At 51.1% G+C, this 18,324-nt stretch overlaps 2 protein-coding genes across 12 annotated transcripts in view; both read left to right on the top strand.

Moving 5' to 3' along the window:
* Positions 1-9,598, top strand: part of ALLC (allantoicase) — a 29,268-nt gene extending 19,670 nt beyond the window's left edge. For all 5 annotated transcript variants that reach the window (XM_045447841.1, XM_045447840.1, XM_045447839.1 and 2 more), the window contains 7 exons: positions 174-253; positions 1,081-1,213; positions 3,974-4,129; positions 4,539-4,612; positions 5,823-5,931; positions 8,435-8,559; positions 9,252-9,598. In XM_045447841.1, coding sequence (XP_045303797.1) covers positions 174-253; positions 1,081-1,213; positions 3,974-4,129; positions 4,539-4,612; positions 5,823-5,931; positions 8,435-8,559; positions 9,252-9,458 — 884 coding nt within the window. In that variant the 3' untranslated portion in view covers positions 9,459-9,598. The remainder of the gene's footprint in view (positions 1-173; positions 254-1,080; positions 1,214-3,973; positions 4,130-4,538; positions 4,613-5,822; positions 5,932-8,434; positions 8,560-9,251) is intronic.
* Positions 9,599-10,421: 823 nt separating this feature from the next.
* DCDC2C (doublecortin domain containing 2C) overlaps positions 10,422-18,324 on the top strand; it is an 84,921-nt gene continuing 77,018 nt past the window's right edge. For 6 of the 7 annotated variants that reach the window (XM_045447836.1, XM_045447834.1, XM_045447833.1 and 3 more), the window contains exon 1: positions 10,422-10,836. In XM_045447836.1, coding sequence (XP_045303792.1) covers positions 10,550-10,836 — 287 coding nt within the window. In that variant the 5' untranslated portion in view covers positions 10,422-10,549. The remainder of the gene's footprint in view (positions 10,837-18,324) is intronic. The other variant, XM_045447832.1, reaches the window with a different exon arrangement.

The raw sequence follows: 18,324 nt of genomic DNA, 5'->3' as shown, positions 1-18,324 counted from the left end.
AAATGTCGAGGAACTTCAGCAAGTCTATCACTTTGGTCATCTGATACTTTGACTTAAGGAAGCTTCTCTCTGGGGTGATTTGGCGGAATAAAAACGAGCAGACCGCCCGCTAGGAGTGTATTGTCTTTGATTCCGAACGTGAACCGTAACCGCGTTGGTCCCTCTGCCTCCAGATAAAGCACCAGAAATGCCACAGAGAGGAGTCAGGACAGGGGCCGCGGCCACCCCGGCGGAGTTTGAGGCTGTTGCTAAGGTGCGTCTGCTAACAGGGTCGGCGGTTTGTCGCGGTGGCCAGGGCACAGGCCTGGGCACGAGGGTGCTTCTTAGAGACACCCCGCCCACTCACGCCTCTCCTCATCTACTTGTCCAGTGTCGCAACTGGTTTCCACAGCCCGAGTGAGGTCTAGCGATGTGTCCCAGGGGGTCTGCCCGGCCCTGCTACCTGCCAGGTGCTACCCCGATAAGATAAATACGGAAATCGGGAGTACGACTTTACGTACCTTTTATGCCTGCTGAGTCTGGTGAAGGATCCACGTGGACTTGTGCTTTTTTGTACGTTCCTGTCTTTTAAAGCCTGTCCAGTCGTTAATTTATATTGTGTTTTACGAAAGTGTTGATCCATAACAGACTGGGAAATAAACAGTGAGAGGAACAACACACAGGCCCTTCAGTCTGAGGAATGCTGGTCACGACGTTCAGGTCAACCCGTTCACCCCAGGTCTCAGGGCCCAAGGGAGCAGCCTGGTGTGCACCGATGTTCACGTCACCAATTCTGGTTTCTTCTAGAATCCTCAGAGGGAGTCCCAGGTCTTGTCCCTTCTTCCCGACCCTCCCTGCCCGTTCCCCTGCTGCCATCGCCCGGTGCCTATTTCGATCTGGATGAAAAGCCCTCAGGGCTTTAGTCTGCTTATTAAACCTGGGACTTGATCTTTATCAGTATTTTTATTGAAGTATTTTACTAGGCAGCCATCATCAGGTTTTGTTCCAAAGTATCTCTATCCTGTAGGCCCCACACGAGCACCAGGGTGAGAGAATTTACTGTCCTTGGGGCCACTGCTAACACTTTCTATTTATTGCTAGCTGGGGTCCAACGACTGGAATTACTTGGTTCCCATGACAGAGCTTAAACCAGGAAAGCCTGCTTCCAGCCACAATTATTTTCCTGTCGACTCCCAGCAGAGGTGGACTCACGTAAGACTCAACATTTTCCCGGGTAAGTATGATGTGGCCCCATCTGCCATCTTGTGGCCTCTTGACTTGGTGTGGGCCTGTTTCAGGGTGAAGGCACTTACCTCTCTAGCATTTTCGGGTGACAGGTGGCCCCTTTTTGTGCCCTAGGAAATTCTCGTCGCGGCCCAGCCACCCTTTGGTAGTTATTGAAAAAGCACCAGGTCAAGTAGGAGGGGATGGGAGGGAGTTGTATCAGGTTAAATGTCTCCCAACAAATTCTATTTCGCCAGGTGCACCAGCAGATGAGGCAGTGTGTGCAAAAGTCCCTCGTTTTCTCTTACTTAACAACTTTGTTGTGATGTAATTCACCGACTTGCAGTGCACCGTTCAGCGGTTTACGGTTTAGCCGGGTATACGCGGAAAAACACAGCATAGGTGCAGCCATCACCACGCTCAATTTGAGAACACTACTCTCACCTCAAAAGGAAATCCTGTATCTTGCTCTCAACCCTCACCTCCCTCGGCCCCCAGCAGCCACCAGTCTGCTTTCTGTCTGGACAGAGTTGACCATGCTGGACATTTCACATAAATGGTCTTTTGTGACTCGCCTCTTTCGCTTACCATGTTCTCAAGGCTCGTTATCAGGGGTACTTTATGTCTTTCCGTGGAGGAACGATACTCCGTTGTATGGATAAACCGTACTGTTTATATATTCATCTACTGATGGACATTTGGGTTGTTCCCACCCGTTGGCTATAAAAACGCTGCTGTAAATATTCCTTTATGGGTTTTTGTGTGGATATATGTTTTCATTTGGGTGTACACGTAGGATTGGACTCGCTGGGCCATATGATAACTATGTTTTTATTTACGTTTTTTAAATAAAGTTTGAGAGAGCACATGCACGTGTGAGGGGGGGAAGGGCAGAGAGAAAGAGGGAGAGAGAGAATCCCGAGCAGGCTCCACACTGCCAGCACAGAGCCTGACGTGGGGCTCCGTCCCATGAACAGCGAGATCATGACCTGAGCCGAAATCAAGAGCCGGATGCTTAATGAGCCACCCAGACGCCCTGATAGCTACATTTTTAATTGTTGGAGGAACTCTCCCGTTGTTTTCCACCTTGGTGGCACTATCTTACGTTGTCACCGGCAGCGTGGGTGGGTTCCCGTTTCTCCACATCCTCACCAACACGTACTCTCATCTGCCTGTTTGATTGGAGCCATCCTAGAGGATGTGCAGTGGGGTCTCCTTGTGGTTTTGACTTGCATTTCTCTAGGACTAATGATGACGAGCATATTTCAGTTCTGTACTTGGCCATTTGTATGTGTTTATGTACAGATCATATACATATATACATACACACACACACACACACACACCTACATGTTTTTTTTGGAAAGATATCTTTTCAGATCTTTTGCCCATTCTTAAGTTGGGTTTTTGTCTTTTATTGTTGAATTGTAAGAGCTCTTTGTATATCCTAGATACAAATCCTTTATCAGATTTACAAATATTTTCCCCGGGGTTCAAGTATAAAGGGGAAGGAAGCAGTGTTTTGTCCTGGAGTGGCAACAGGTTGCTTTAGATGAGTCACTCTCAGAGCGTGGAGTGGCATGCCTGATGTCCCTGATAGTTTGGATTAAAAGCGAGGCTGGATATGAACTCTGTAAAGAAGAATCTTATTTTTTAAAGACTTAAAATCAGCTTTACACTCAACAGGCAAGTGTGTTCTGTGCGTCGGAGTGAATCCCGATGCTCCGTGAACCAGAGGAGGGATTCCCCTAAGTTAGTTTCTGCTGAATGACCCCCTCTGGTGTAATATTTAGGGTTTTATGCCAACACAGTCTGGTTTTATTTATTGCAAATATCAAGACCGTTCTACTGAATTCTTTTCTGATCACTCACTTTCATCAAGGTTTTCGTGGAACAATATAAGGGCTTGGTTTCAGTAGAATAACGAGGAAAGCTGTTTATACAAAGCTTCCTCCCGTCTTCCAGGAAGTACTATTCAAACACGTAAAATACTCGCTTTCTCAGAATCCGAGAATGTGAGTTGATGTTGGCGGCTACTGTGGACTCTGCAGACCTACTCTAGGCTGCTGTGGTTCTCAGAGCGATTTGGTTTTGTGAACATTATCTTCCCTCTTCTCAATCAGTGTTTTTACAAAAATAGAAACATAAGGCTCTTGTATGAGTCTGTGTGGTATTTAGCGACGCTAATTTGTGGCCCCAAACATTATATCTCTGGTAGATCTTCCAACAGCTCTTTGACCTTCCTGGAGTTATTAATCCAATAAGAAATGTCAGCACCTGCTGTGTGCCAGGGCCAGTACTAGGTAGAGACAATAGAGAAGCGAACGAGATAGATCACTCTTCTGGCTTTCGAAGATTTTATATTCTGGTTCTGAGATACGGATAGCAGGGGCTTAAACAAATACATGACAAGATCATTTCAGGCTGTGATTTGAGCTCTGGCAAAAATTCGCAGGAGGGGGTGATGACTCACCCAACCTGGAGAATCAGGCGGGGCTAGGCAGAGCTGGAGGGAGATAACTAGACAGTGACAGGAAGAGCATCTCTGACGCCATGACACATAAGGTGACACCTAGGAACGACAACTGGCCTTTTGCAGAGCTGGGAAAGTAGTTCCAGTACAAGGGAATGGTGGGTGCAAAGGCCCTGGGGCAGCTGGGTTGGTGTATTTGAGAAACAGAGCAGACAGGTGTGGAGAGCTTTGTCGTTTATGACCCACAAACAGCCCCCTCTCCAAGTAAGAAATGACCACGGCCTCTTTCCTTCTCAGACGGTGGGATTGCACGTCTTAGAGTGTATGGTTGTGGACAGAAGGACTGGACCGCAACTGATCCCAAGGAACCGTTTGACCTCGCAGCCATCGCTCACGGGGGCGCCTGCGTAGGATTCAGCAACGCACACTTTGGGCATCCAAACAATATGATAGGTGAGATGCTGCTGTGGGAGCTGGCCTGCATTTGGGGCGTCTGGGCACCCGCACTAAGCACCCCAATATGGTATGAACCCTCACTAAGCACCCCAATAGGATATGAGTGACTTAGGAGGTGTCATCTTGAAGCACGGGGGTGGATGAGATCAACCATCCACACACAGGATTGGATGCCCTTATGATGTGAAGTAAATCAGTTTTCCTTCCTAATTTTGGCTGAAAGGGAAGAGTAAAACTTACCCTATGGCTGCATGTGAATTTATCAAAACGTTAAGTTGAATGGCAATAATTTATGTAGCAACGTTCAGGCACGAGGGATCTGTGGTTTCGTTACTCCCATGCGTTCATTCTCACATTTAAGATAAAATCCTGTGACACTCCCATTGAATAATGTCATTTCTGGCAGGAGTCGGCAAGGCTAGGTCTATGGCTGATGGCTGGGAGACCTCAAGGAGGCCGGACAGGCCACCGGTGTTAGAGGTAAGAAGTTCAAAACGGCCACGATTCAGAGTCTCCTCTGTCTTGTTTTTTTTTTGCAACGTTTATTTATTTTTGGGACAGAGAGAGACAGAGCATGAACGGGGGAGGGGCAGAGAGAGAGGGAGACACAGAATCGGAAACAGGCTCCAGGCTCCGAGCCATCAGCCCAGAGCCCGATGCGGGGCTCGAACTCCCGGACCGCGAGATCGTGACCTGGCTGAAGTCGGACGCCCAACCGACTGCGCCACCCAGGCGCCCCTCCTCTGTCTTGTTTTAAGTTTACATCAAGGAAGCGCTTCCTTCCGGAACCTCGTAGGCAGCATTCCGGAAGTACTTCTCTTCGTTTTCCGGATTGCCTACTGCTTCACGGTAACATCAGGGCAGGACCCAGAAGGCACACACGCTGGCCACGCCTGCTACTCCAACGAATGGTTGAAATGCCGCCGGTTCTGTAATAAAGGGTCTACAATTTAATGATATAAAACCCGTGGATAAATTCACTGGTTGACCTGGAGGCAAAAAAGCCCCACCAGTGTCATGGTTTTCGGTACCTACGTGTCCCTGGGTGAGACCACCTACGTATATGAGTGTGTGACAGACAGGGGACTCAGCTGTTCAGTTTGCCTAGTAACTCATGTGAGATAAGAAAGTCAAAACAAAAGCAAAACGAAACACCTTGCACTTTGTTAACCCCACTGAAAACTTCCCCGGACAACACCTCTCTCTTGGGTTAGCCTCCGTGTCAGCCAACGCTTCCGATGGGAAGCAGACGACTCCCGTTGCCAGAAACTAAGTTTGGAGGCAGATTACACAGTGGTATAGATTTGACCAAGAACGTATCTACTTTGAAAGGTCAAAACGAATTGATTAGAGTACCTAGGGGCTGGGTTGGATACAGACCCTCCTGTGTGTCTCATTCTACACAGATTTACAGTCGACATAGAAAATCACATCAGAAATTTATAAAAACGTAGCAATTACCCAATAAGCTCCTGAGTCCACATGAGGCATTTAAGGAATAATAGACAAGGGGGGCAATTAACACAGAAAGTAATTTACATACCGGGGCATAGGAGACGCTCTTCCGTAGTAAGAAATAAAAGAAATGTCATCAGCACACGTCGACGTTTTTCACTCGCTGTTTTCAGAATTCATTTCCTGAATGGCCTCAAGCTGGCTTCTTTTTATTCTTTTTCCTTTTGAATCCCAGAATGACGAGAACGGTAGTCTCCTTGTTCCGGGTTGTGAATGGGCAGTCTTCCGGCTGGCACATCCTGGAGTGATCACTCAAATTGAAATCGATACGACGTATTTTAAAGGTGAATGTAGAACCATCAGGCAGCGCACAGAACCTGCGTGCTGGTAACAAAGATGACGTGGTCTGTGGGCGTGGGGCTCAGGACGGTGGGCTCAGCGCTTGGCTTTTGCACTCTCTCCGGGTGTGCAGTTTTGAGCAACTTCCTTTAGCTCTGCGGGCCCACTTCCCCCTTTATAAAATGTCAGAGTTGAGCTGGGTCACCCCCCAGAGTCATCCGAGATTCTGTGATGCTCTAAGACTCTTCACTGTAGGGGTCCCGAATCTCATTTGGAAAGAGCCTGTGCAGTCGTTCCTGGTTAGTCCCATCCAGAAGAACTGGATGGGGGTGTATTCTCTTGGGGGGGGGGGACTAGGGAGATTGGTTGGGGGGGCATTTCCTGTCCAGGGTGGGCTTGTACGGCAGGGAGCTACATGTTTTCAAAAGTGTGCTATTAGTAAAAACATATTCGGACAAGTGCCGCTGGCATTTGAAACCTACTTTCTTCTGAAATATATACCTGTGTCATTATATGGACACAGTTCAAGAGGGGTTATTAAACCTTTATAATGGTCAGGTGAAATTTCGATAAGTGCTGGACTGGATGTTTCCTGACTGCTTACTTGTCTCAGTAAGCGGTGGCAGTTTATATTCATACCTTGGATGCCTGATGTTTAAATGTCTTGCGAATCATCGTGGCCTCACGCGATTACTAACGACTACACCAAGGCACAGTATGTGTTTAAGGCAAGGTTCTTCTTCAGTGCTAGTGGATTTAAGTTAATTATTTTAAGACACAGTATGGATGATTGTGACCTAATTTTGGAAGACTATTTTATTTATTTATTTAAAAAATTAAAAAAAAAATCTTTATTTATTTTTGAGAGAGAGAGAGACCCTGTGTGAGCAGGGGAGGAGCAGAGAGAGAGGGAGACACAGAATCCGAAGCAGGCTCCAGGCTCTGAGCTGTCAGCACAGAGCCTGACGCGGGGCACGAACTCACGAACCGTGAGATCGTGACCTGAGCTGAAGTTGGGACGCTCAACCGACTGAGCCGCCCAGGTGCCCCTGGAAAACTATTTCAGATCTGATTAGCAGGTCCCTGCTTTCACTTTTCCACACAGCCAACGAACAGCTCATCTGGGGTCGGCGGAATGCAGCCCTGCTATTTTCTTGTGGTTCCTGGGTGCTTGTGTTTCTGGTGGCATCTTCAGTCCGTGGGTCTCTGCATGGATGATGTAAATCGCTTGCTAATTTTGTGAGCGATAGTTTAGTTAGAGCCCAGGAACGGCCAGTACGTGCACGTAACCAGGGAGCCCAGGCTGCGCCGTCTGACTTTGCTGTCGGCCCTCTCAGTTCTATCCATCACAGCACGAGCACAGTCGCGGCCAGAGAGGCGTGCTGACCCCAGCTGTGATCTCACGTACACGAAACCTAACAGATATGCACATATGTGTGTAGATGCTGAAGAAACAGAAACGGAAATAGCGGCTTTCGTGTCCTCCTCCCACATCGTTCGGGTTTTCATGTGCCCGCAGCAGCGTGCTTGCACCTTGGAGGTCACCGTCTTAAGAGATGCGCCGCGGGGGGCATGGGAGCACCGAGTATTTTTTTCCTGTGATCAGAACCCCCTCCTCTGTTGATCTTAAAGTCTTAGGCACCCCTACAGCCGTTCTCCCCGCGAAGAGTGTGGGACCCTTCCCCTGAGGTCTCCTTTTTTTTTTTTTTTTTTTAATTTTTTTTTTTTTCAACGTTTATTTATTTTTGGGACAGAGAGAGACAGAGCATGAACGGGGGAGGGGCAGAGAGAGAGGGAGACACAGAATCGGAAACAGGCTCCAGGCTCCGAGCCATCAGCCCAGAGCCTGACGCGGGGCTCGAACTCACGGACCGCGAGATCGTGACCTGGCTGAAGTCGGACGCTTAACCGACTGCGCCACCCAGGCGCCCCCCCCTGAGGTCTCCTAACCCCACTGGGCACGACTCTGAGGAAATTCCAGAGAGGAGAGAGACTCAGGACCACACGTGTGACCGGGTGAAGGTGTGGCACACCTGGAATACGGCACGTGGGGTCGAGGCCAAGCCCCGGCTGGTTAACTTGGCTCGGTCTTTCTTTTTGTTTCTCGTGACACGATGCGGTGCCATCAGGAAAGTGTCTTCCAGCCTCCCGATAGTCTGGGATGAGCCACATAGCAGTGTGCAAGTGATTCACGCTGCAATCAGGGATGCTTATCAGGTGCCTTCCACTTCCCAAGTAAAATGCCGTACACGCAAATTCAAAGGTGGCGGCCCATTAACGCACATCGAGTGGATTTTGATTCCTCTGAAAAACTCCCGCATATTGCGTCAGGCAAGCCACCTCCGTCACAGATGGGTACGTTCCTTCTCTCACATGCGTCCTGCCTTTGCTTTTCTTCAGAGAGAACAACGATTTGCCCTTTGCTGGGTCTTTGAGTTGATTAAAAAGTCAGCCAAACTGCCGAGGGCAAGCAGAGTGGAGGAAGTGACCCTGAATTTGTCCCGACAGGCAATTCGCCCGACAGCTGTAAGCTGGACGGCTGCATCCTGACGACTCAGGAGGAGGAAGACATGATCAAGCAGAAGTGGGAGCTTCCGGGCCATAAGTGGAAACCGCTGCTTCCCGTCACGAAGGTATGGCGCCCACGGGGACCTGGGAAGGCCAGACCCGCAGTCGGGGCCGCTTTGCTCAGATTTGCTTTCCAAACCTTCTGCTCAGATTAAATAGTAAGACACACAAGCTTCTAAAAACCGTATCTGTGCATTTATGTAATAGAAAGGCTCTAGTCTTTCATTCGTGTGCATTTCTAACAACCAAGTTTTGTTTTAAACCATCATGTACAAAGGACATATGTATGTGTGGAAAATGTTTCTGCAGTGTATTGACTTTCTAGAAGGGGTGACTGATATATTTAAAGCTAAAGCGATAACAATGTGTCCTCTTGTGAGATGGACGCGGAGATGTTCCAGAAGCGTCCTCTTTGCTCCAGTAGAAGGACAGTCCTTTGTGGGTCAGAGTGGGGGGTGAGGGGTGCTCCCACGTGGTGATGGGTGATGGCCTCTGGGAGGCACCAATATGCCCACTTCTCACTTTCTTTTTCTTATCGGTGTATCCACTTAATTAACCAGTGAGAACCACGAACATCAGGGACCCGAGTGTTCATGTTAGCATTACCTGGGCTTTTGACCCCTGCTAGCCTTCCTCTGTGGTAAGCCAGCCTGTTATCAGTGAGTAACCGGCCTGGGTCACGGGCCCGGAGTCCACGCCGGCCGGTCTGGGCCTCACTCCGCGTCATCACAAGGACCGCTCCCTGCCTCTCTTTCAGCTGTCCGCCGACAAAAGTCACTTGTTCGACAGCCTGACCCTGGAGCTCCAGGACGTCATCACGCACGTGAGATTCACCATCACCCCGGACGGGGGCGTGAGCCGCCTGCGCCTCAACGGCTTCCCCAGCTCCCTCTGCCTCCTGCGCCCCCGGGAGAAGCCCCTGATGAGGTTCTCCGTGAAGGCAGGCTTCCGGGCCAACCTGTGACTCCGTGCGGCCGTGCGGTGGCCCCGTCACACTCTTCTCTTGAAGGGTGTTTAACATCTGAAACTTAAGAGGTTTCTGGCAATTAATCTTTTTAAGATCAACGTAATTCCTGGTGATTTAATAAAGCAGTCACGCTCACACATCGGTACGTGTATCTACCGTCGCTGTGGAGCGTTGGTCGTGTGAAAATTGTCTGTGGTCGTGAAAGATAGGTGGTCTCTTGAAGATCACTTTTTAAAAAAACACTACAAGATATTGATATTTGCGGAATTGAGTCCTGTACATTCTGCACGTAGATTCGGCAAGTGATACTTGTGGCTGATTGTCTTTAAAAGTTTAAGCCCATCAAAACCACTGGAAAAACATATTTCTGGAACCATTCATCTTCTCAGCTCAAGAGGATGGGCCCGTTGTTACCCAGAATAAGGAATGGCGTTCACAAGGACACACACCCCCTTGAATTGTTCTTCCCTGGTGAAGGTGCGTTCCGGATGCTAAACCTTCGGGACACTGTATGCTAGCTGTGCCCGTAACCCGGCTTCTCACATGCCCTGAATGGGTCCACGCAATTCCTCCTGGACGCGGTTTTGATTGTTAAGGTGGTCCTGATGGCCCCCGCTCCCGGCCCATCCCCCAACCTCTTCTGCATAGGAGGTTGGCTAGTGCGGTGGGAAGGTCGCTGTGAATGTCCCCGGCCTCCCATTCTTGCCACCTTTGCAGAGAGATCACAGAGGCTGCCTCCTTCCCCTCACTAGAGCTCTGTCATCCCCACCTGTCTAGGCTCTCGGATGCCCCCTCACCTGTTCCCACTTCCTGCCCCCCACCCCCCGGATGCCCCCTCACCTGTTCCCACTCCCTGCCCCCCCACCCCCCCACCTCTCGGATGCCCCCTCACCTTTCCTTCCCCTCCCCCCGATCCCCCTCCCCCCGCCGGCTTCCCTCCCGACAGCAGGTGGCAGGCAGGCGGTCACAATCGCCGGGTCGCGTCAGCACCGGCGGGGAGCCGCCCCGCGGTCCCTGCGCCCACGCCCTGGGTGCCCCGCGGCTGGAGCACAGCGGGCGGTGGCTGCTGGCCCTTTGACGGCGGGGCCATGGGCACGCGCAGGCCACACGTGCTGGTGGACACGACGCCGGCCAAGACAATTCTGGTGTACCGCAACGGGGACGCGTTCTTCGTGGGCCGGAGGTTGGTGGTGCCGCGGCGCCGCGTGCCCACCTTCGAGGCGCTGCTGCAGCAGCTCACCGAGCAGGTGGACGTGCCGTTCGGCGTGCGGCGCCTCTTCACGCCCACTCGCGGGCACCCGGTGCGCGAGCTGCAGGCGCTGCAGGCGGGCGGCAAGTACGTGGCGGCCGGGCGCGAGCCCTTCAAGAAGCTCGAGTGAGTGCGGCGCCCCTTCCCTGCGCGGCCAGCTGCCCTCCGCGCGGTGACCCCGCCATCGGCGCGGTGACCCGGCGAGTTCGGCAGTGCTCCCCGCGCATCTGTGCCCACAGCCCACCTGTGCACTAAGCCCACCTGTGCCCACAGACCACCTGTGCCCTCAGCCCACCTGTGCCCACAGCCCACCTGTGCCCTCAGCCCACCTGTGCCCACAGCCCACCTGTGCCCTCAGCCCACCTGTGCCCACAGCCCACCTGTGCCCTCAGCCCACCCGTGCCCATAGCCCACCTGTGCCCTCAGCCCACCTGTGCCCACAGCCCACCTGTGCCCTCAGCCCACCCGTGCCCTCAGCCCACCTGTGCCCTCAGCTCACCTGTGCCCACAGCCCACCTGTGCCCTCAGCCCAGCTGTGCCCACAGCCCACCTGTGCCCATAGCCCACCTGTGCCTTCAGCCCACCTGTGCCCACAGCCCACCTGTGCCCTCAGCCCACCTGTGCCCACAGCCCACCCGTGCCCTCAGCCCACCCGTGCCCTCAGCCCACCTGTGCCCACAGCCCACCTGTGCCCACAGCCCACCTGTGCCCTCAGCCCAGCTGTGCCCACAGCCCACCTGTGCCCATAGCCCACCTGTGCCTTCAGCCCACCTGTGCCCACAGCCCACCTGTGCCCTCAGCCCACCTGTGCCCACAGCCCACCTGTGCCCATAGCCCACCTGTGCCCTCAGCCCACCTGTGCCCACAGCCCACCCGTGCCCTCAGCCCACCCGTGCCCTCAGCCCACCTGTGCCCTCAGCTCACCTGTGCCCACAGCCCACCTGTGCCCTCAGCCCAGCTGTGCCCACAGCCCACCTGTGCCCACAGCCCGCTCTACCCCACTGGCCACGGGCAGGGCTGGCGTCCACCTCCTGTCAGCACGTCTTCCGTTAGAGTCAGAAGGGACATGGGGACGAGGAGTGGGCGGGCTGTGGCCAAGAGGGCAGGCCTCTCTGGAAAGGCCACCTTGGCCCAAGGATCTGGAAGAATAAAGGGAGTTAGCCACGCCCAGGAAGTCGGGGGAAGCAGGTTGGGAGGCAGGAACCGGCCCCCAGTCACCCCCTGCACGGCTTGCCCCAGCCTGGTGTTCTGCCTACCCGGGGGCTCACTCGCTCTCCTAGGAAGGCGCTTGCTAAGCCGTGTAATGCATGCGTCTCCTGGCGGTGTCTCTTGCTAGATTGTGACCCTGCAGAGGACACGCATTGTGCCCGTGATCTCCGGAATCCCGGCACACACCATGTACAGACTCAGTGAATGTCTGTGGGCAGCAAAGAAATCCCCTCCCCAGTGTCTGCTGAGATCGGGACGGGGGCTGGGAGGGGCGTAAACTGTCCTGGGGAGAGGAGCCTGTGGGCACACGCAGGAAATTGGCCATATTCAGCTTGTTAGTTGCACCGGATGGTGTCTGCCCAAGGCGTCCGTTTGATTCGTTTTCGTTGAGCCCCTGACTCCCGTCACAATCTCTGAGATCTTATTGCGTCCGGGGTGATGCAGCACAGTTCTGTTTTCTTCTCGAGGGTACTCCAGTCCCCTCAGCAGTTTCTCTAAACTTTCTTCGTACCTGTCATCATACAAATGTCTTTGCAACGCGAGAGTCAAGCTCCTGTTCTCTTCTTGCCACGGCGTAGTGTCGGGGGGCTGCACAGGCTGTGAGAGCTTTTGCAATGTCTGTTTTGGGGGACACGAGAAACAAGTCGGCACAGAAGAGAAAGGGGTCACCACTGTGACAGATTCTGTTTTAGGCTCAGGACCTCCGAAAAGGCTTCCTTTACAAAATGCAAGTGGGGAAAGTTGTTTCTCCTCCTCTGTGAGCTCCTGCCCTCTTTCCTGTGTCTGCCTTTCAGAGATATATTGTGTTTATTTACACTGCTGCTGACCCCATTCCTTGTACTGTGAAAGGTACTGTAGATACAGGAGTGTATACACTTCTGTGCACAGTTCATACAGGAGTGTATACAATTCTGTGTACAGTTTAAGCAAAACTCTGTGTAAACCACAGTGTGGATTAAGAAAGAGCGTGGCCAGTATTTTAAAACCTGTCACCTGCAGCCTTTTTTCCACTGCTAATCACTATTTTGTAATAATCATCCTTTTATAAAAATTCATTCCCAAAGGACAGATTTTTCAACGTTTTATGGTTGTGTACTTTATATAAATGCAATTACATTGTACATACTTTTCTGTTGGTGCTTTTTCACACGATCATGTGCCGTGAGACTCATTCACGTCAGTAGTGTAGCTGTAGGGCAATCACTTTTACTGCCATGTTATTTGCATCGACTAAAACATCCTTACTTGTCCGATCTATTGATGGATAATTTGGGTTGCTCTTGATTTTATGCTAAAATAAACAACACTGTTGTAAACATTCTTTTCCATGTCTTCCGGTGCGTATGGGTCAGATTCTCTCTAGGAGGGTGCATTAGCTATCTGTTGCTGCATAACCAATCACTCCAAGCGTATTGGCTTAAAACAACTTTATTATCGTGCAGTCCCTGTGATCGGGGATTCAAGAGCAGCTTATCTGAGTGGTTCTGGCTCAGAGGCGCTCGTGGGGTTGCAGTCAGCATGCTGGCTACCGTCATCTGAAGGCCTGACTGGGGCGGGTGCTTCCTGGTGCCGAGGCAGGAAGCTTCATCCTTGTGGGAGCCTCTCCGTAGGTGACTTACCGCCCGGTCTTCCCAGCAGGAGTGATCCAGGAGGGAGCCAGGCTGAAGCTCCAAAGTATGTTGTTACTGCTGGTTCTCTGTTATGCTGTCTTCGCTCTCTATCTGCCTATTTGTCTGTCTGTGCTGGATGTGACTTTCAAAACTCATTTGCAGAAATAATTTGAAGTCTAGGGTGATTTTCTCTTTGGCCAAAGCTGATTGTTGTGGGCTTTGGCCAGATACCTGCTCGGGAAGGTTTGGGAGTACCCTCATACAGCTTCAGAATGTGAGATGCTTTGGGCCACCCACATGGCTGGGAGACAGGATGGACCCCATTGGGGTCCCGGTTCACAAAGAGGGGTAGTTCAGAAGCAGCCACGGCCTCTGCTGTGTCCTGAGCATGTACTTCTGCCTGTTGGCCACACAGCCTGTCCAGGATGTGGTTCAACATCTCTGTCCATAGTCAAGAGTAACCCCTGGGCTAAAGCGGCCCCAGGGATCAAGCTCACGTCTTTGGATTCCCTTTATTTCCTGGATCTTGGCCTGGCGATTCCTCAGATGTTATCCTGTTAGATGTCTTATGTTTCAAGAAGATGTTTTCATTTTATTAGTTTTTAGTGGACGGGTTGATCAGAGTTGCTTAGCCCATGGTTCCCGGTGGGGGGGAAGCCTTCTGGCCCTTGTTCTTCATGTATATTTTTATTGGACATATGATCCTGTGGTCCTGTGGATAGCGGTGTCCTTCAGGCCACGGAAGGCGGTTTTCTATTGTCTTCTGACTTCGAGTTTGCTGACGAGAAGTCTGCTATCGTTATTTGCATATTTGAAAGTAATACTTTATCTTTTCTGGCTGCTTAAAATTCATTTTCTTTGACCTCAGTGTATCGTGTTTAAATGGTACGCCCCAGTGCAGATTGATTGAACTCTCATGAGTCTGGTGTGCTAACTTCCATCAGCCATTTTGTCTTCAGAGGATGCCTCTGTCTTGTGCTGTCTGTGTTTGCTGTGTCAGGGTCCATGTGGGTTGGCCTTTCCGATTGACGGTAACCTCCAAGAGTCCTCCACTCGGTCCTGAATTTCTCCCTTTTACCTTTGTGCTGCACTTAGGTCCTTCACGCAGATCACACAGATCTTTTGGCTAATTTTTCTGCTGTGTATAAAACGCTACCCACCTGTTCTCTGGGTTTTCAACTTAAATTGTTTACTTTTTTTATTCCTAAAAATTCTATCTGGGGCACCTGGGTGGCTGGGTCAGTTAAGCGTCTGACTCTTGATTTCGGCTCGGGTCATGATCTCACGGGTCACGGGATCGAGCCCCACACTGGGCTCCGTGCTGACGGCTCAGAGCCTGCTTGGGATTCTGTCTTCCTCTCTCTGCCCCTCCCTTGCTTGCTCTCTATCTCTCTTTCAGAATAAATAAAAATAAACTTTAAAAGTAAATAGATAAATAAATAAACTTCTCTCTGGTTCTTTTTCAATAATCTGTGTCATTCTTCAGTGTTTCTTGGTCCTGCATGTACCGTCAGGCTTGGCTGTTCTTGAAATACTGTCTTTCTGCATCCGTGATGCTGGTCTTGGAAACCTGTTTCTGTTTTCTGTTATTTCAGCTGGTTTCTCTCAGCTGAGATAGTAACCTCCTTGTTCGTTTACTTTCGGACTGCAAGTGACTCCTTTTATGTGGATTTTGTTTGAGGAACCTCCTGGAGGGCTGAGGTGAAGGTGAGGTTCTCCGGAGAGGGCTCCCGTGCTCCTTCTCCACGTGCCGACAGTGCTCTCTGCCCAGAGACACCCCAAATTCAGCCAGTCATGGGAGTTTGGGGGGACCGCCCAGATAGTGTAATTTTATGAGGAAGCTGACCTGTGATCCGAATTCTTAATGGCATTGCAAAGATGCAAATTTAACCTCCCCTTGTTTTTGAAGGAAAATCTTAATCTACAGACACCCGAATTGCCAAGAGGTATTGGATTAATGCCACGACGTTTTAGATTTGAATTTATTACGGTGATAATCCTGTTGTGTGTGAGAACTCGCTGACAAGAACACAGGTAGCCCTTTGTAGATGTTTGATTTTGTGATGATGTTTTTCAGGGTTAGTTACATATTAGGTTATGTATAACTCTAACTGGGCTGTAAATGGAATTATTGTGTCTTCCTGAAATTTATACGTTGAAACCTAATCCCCTGTGTGGTTATTTGGAGGTAGGGCCTTTGGGAGCTGAGTAGGTCATGGCAGTGAAACGGTCATGAAGGGGATTCATGTCCTTACGAAAGGGACCCCAGAGAGCGCCTTACCCTTTCCACCATGTGAGGACCCAGCAAGAAGGCAGCCATTTATGAACTAGGAAGAAGGTCCCTACTGGAACCCACTCACCCTGGTACCTGATCCCAGCCTCCCAGCCTCCAGAACCGTGAGGAATAAATGTTTGTTGTTTAAGCCACTAGATCTGGGTTATCTCTGCTACCACAGCCCAAACAGGCTTAGACACTGCATGTGCTGAATTCCGATTTCCTACCAGAATCCTTATTCAGTGTTGCTTTCCAACAAGAGAAGATATTCCTACTAAAATTGACTTTAGAGTCCTTTTCAATGCACGTATAATGAAAAGCACTTAACTTTCCCGCCCAAACACTTCCTGGCGAAAATCACATGTGTCTTTCCTGTAAGCTGATGAGGAAGGAAGCTGGGGCAGGGGCGGCACAGGTGAACGTGCCCGGAACTTGTTCAGCGCGTGCTCCTCTCTGTTCTGTCTTGTGGGGCGAGGCGTTTTCTAAGAGACCTTGTTAGACCCCTGCTTCGGTAGGGGAAACTTGCATGATGCGTCTGAAACTCTTCGGACACGTGGCCGAAATATGGAGACGTTGAGGTGTTTCTCTTCCCCGATCTCTTAGTGTTTGTTGTTGTTTTCCGGGAGGGAGGCAGCGTGGTCCAGTCCAGTGATGGGAGAGCAGAGGACGGACGGGAGATGTCATGTGGCCAAAGCCTCGGTTGTCTGGCGTCATCCGTGTGGCTTCGGGGCTGCGCGTGGATGGGTGCCATTTGCATGTGACGATGATCACGGAGTGATGTTTAGACTTCACCGTCTCCACCACTGTTTAGCTCAAGGAATCATGAAATCAGCACCCAGACGTGGGTGAATCCAGCTCTGGGAAATATTTTGGCTTGATTTCTGCTGGTATCGGTAGGCTGGCGCTGGTTGGAGTTTATATCCTGTAATTACCGAGCCAGTGAGCAATTAAAATTAATTTTCTCCAGCAAATAATCTTCTAACTGTGCCACGGGCAAGTGAACTTTGCCGTGAGACCTGATGACGTATCAGCCATCCTGGGGCTCTTCTAGAAACAACGGCTGCAGAACACTACACTGAAGAGACAAACCCCATCAGATCTAGGTGGATATAAAATCCAATCATTACTCAAGCATCTCTCACATTTTCTGGAGTGAATTAATCTGAGATGAAGAACATGATTTTTTCTTCCATAGAACAAAATATTATAGGCTAAACATTACTTTAAAGACGTCCTGTAAAGCTCAGAACTCATGATTCTTTTCGAGGACAGAGCCATCTTCGCACACACACAAACTGTAAACCAGGGCATTGTGCGTGTGCAGGGGTGTGTGCGCAAGTTTGGGGGAGACCCCGAAGGATTTGGATTGCCCCAGGAATGGTCTCTCTCTGCCTTATGAGTTTGCAGTTGAGGTACGAGGCAAAGGCCCTTTCGATGACACCATCGTAGTTTGCCTGCACCCCAACTTTCCTCGTGTCTCCTTGCCACCCATTTGGACGCTGGGGATAGCAGGTGGCAGGCACGGGACAGAGGAGCAGGAACATGGTCTCAGGGACAGAAGCAGGTTGAACTGGGTTGAAGTGCATCCTGGCCTTTCCTTATCTCAGTGGCATTGAACATATGGAATAAGCTTGCTGGGGATGGTGTCCTCACCACTGAAATGGGCTTAGCTCACATCCGGTGTGGCGTCACATCCCGAGTGGTGCTGTGAGAATGTTATGGACGCAGCACTTGCAGACGCCTGGCCTGACTCTCGTGGCCGGCTTCCTCCTTCCCTTTATTCTCTGGAAGCAGCAAGGAGGGTGCTGCACACGAACGTCCAGTCTCTACGCCAGGTGCCTGCCCCCCGCTGCCCACCCTGGGGAAACCCACGCCCCACCCACGCCTTCTCCAAGCGCCCGGCCTGGAGACTCCGGTCCACTGGGTCTCTGAGGAAGTACTTAGCCCCTCTTTCTGTTCTATTTATGCGTCCTTCTGGATGCAGCATGGAAACAAACAGCACTTTACGTTCTTTGCTGGATCTTTTGACGCCTTGGTGTTTCCGCATTTATTTTTGCTTTTTGTTTCCATTTACTGATGCGATAAGTTGTCTCGTTTGGGGATTGATGTTCACAGTCAAACACGGAATGCGGGGGCTTAAAACCGGAAGAGCTCGTGGAAGGGGCCGGGCGGAGGTGGTGAGCCGGAGGGGCCCGAGCGCTGCCTTATTTAGTTGGGATCACACTTTTCAAAGATGTGAATCGGCTGGACATTTCGCAATGAGAGAGTTCATGGAATAGTATAGAATTTTAGTTTAATTGGAAAAAAATGGAGGATTTGACTGATCGGAAGGACTAAGGTTGTAGTTGTCTGCATCGTCGCGTGGAAACTGTGCCCTGGGGCTGTGGGAGGCGTTCACCCTGGACGGCAGGGGTCCTTGCGCCCTGCAGCGCCCCCCTGCCCCCAGGCGCTGCCCTGGGCAAGCGTCCTCACTGCCCGGCTGGCCTCTGTGGGCACCTGGCTTGTGACTCTGGGCTCTAC

Source organism: Leopardus geoffroyi, chromosome A3, assembly GCF_018350155.1.
Source record: "Leopardus geoffroyi isolate Oge1 chromosome A3, O.geoffroyi_Oge1_pat1.0, whole genome shotgun sequence".
NCBI classification, from domain to species: domain Eukaryota; kingdom Metazoa; phylum Chordata; class Mammalia; order Carnivora; family Felidae; genus Leopardus; species Leopardus geoffroyi.
The sequence above is the reverse complement of the archived record's forward strand: the minus strand, read 5'-3'. Positions and strand labels throughout refer to the sequence as shown.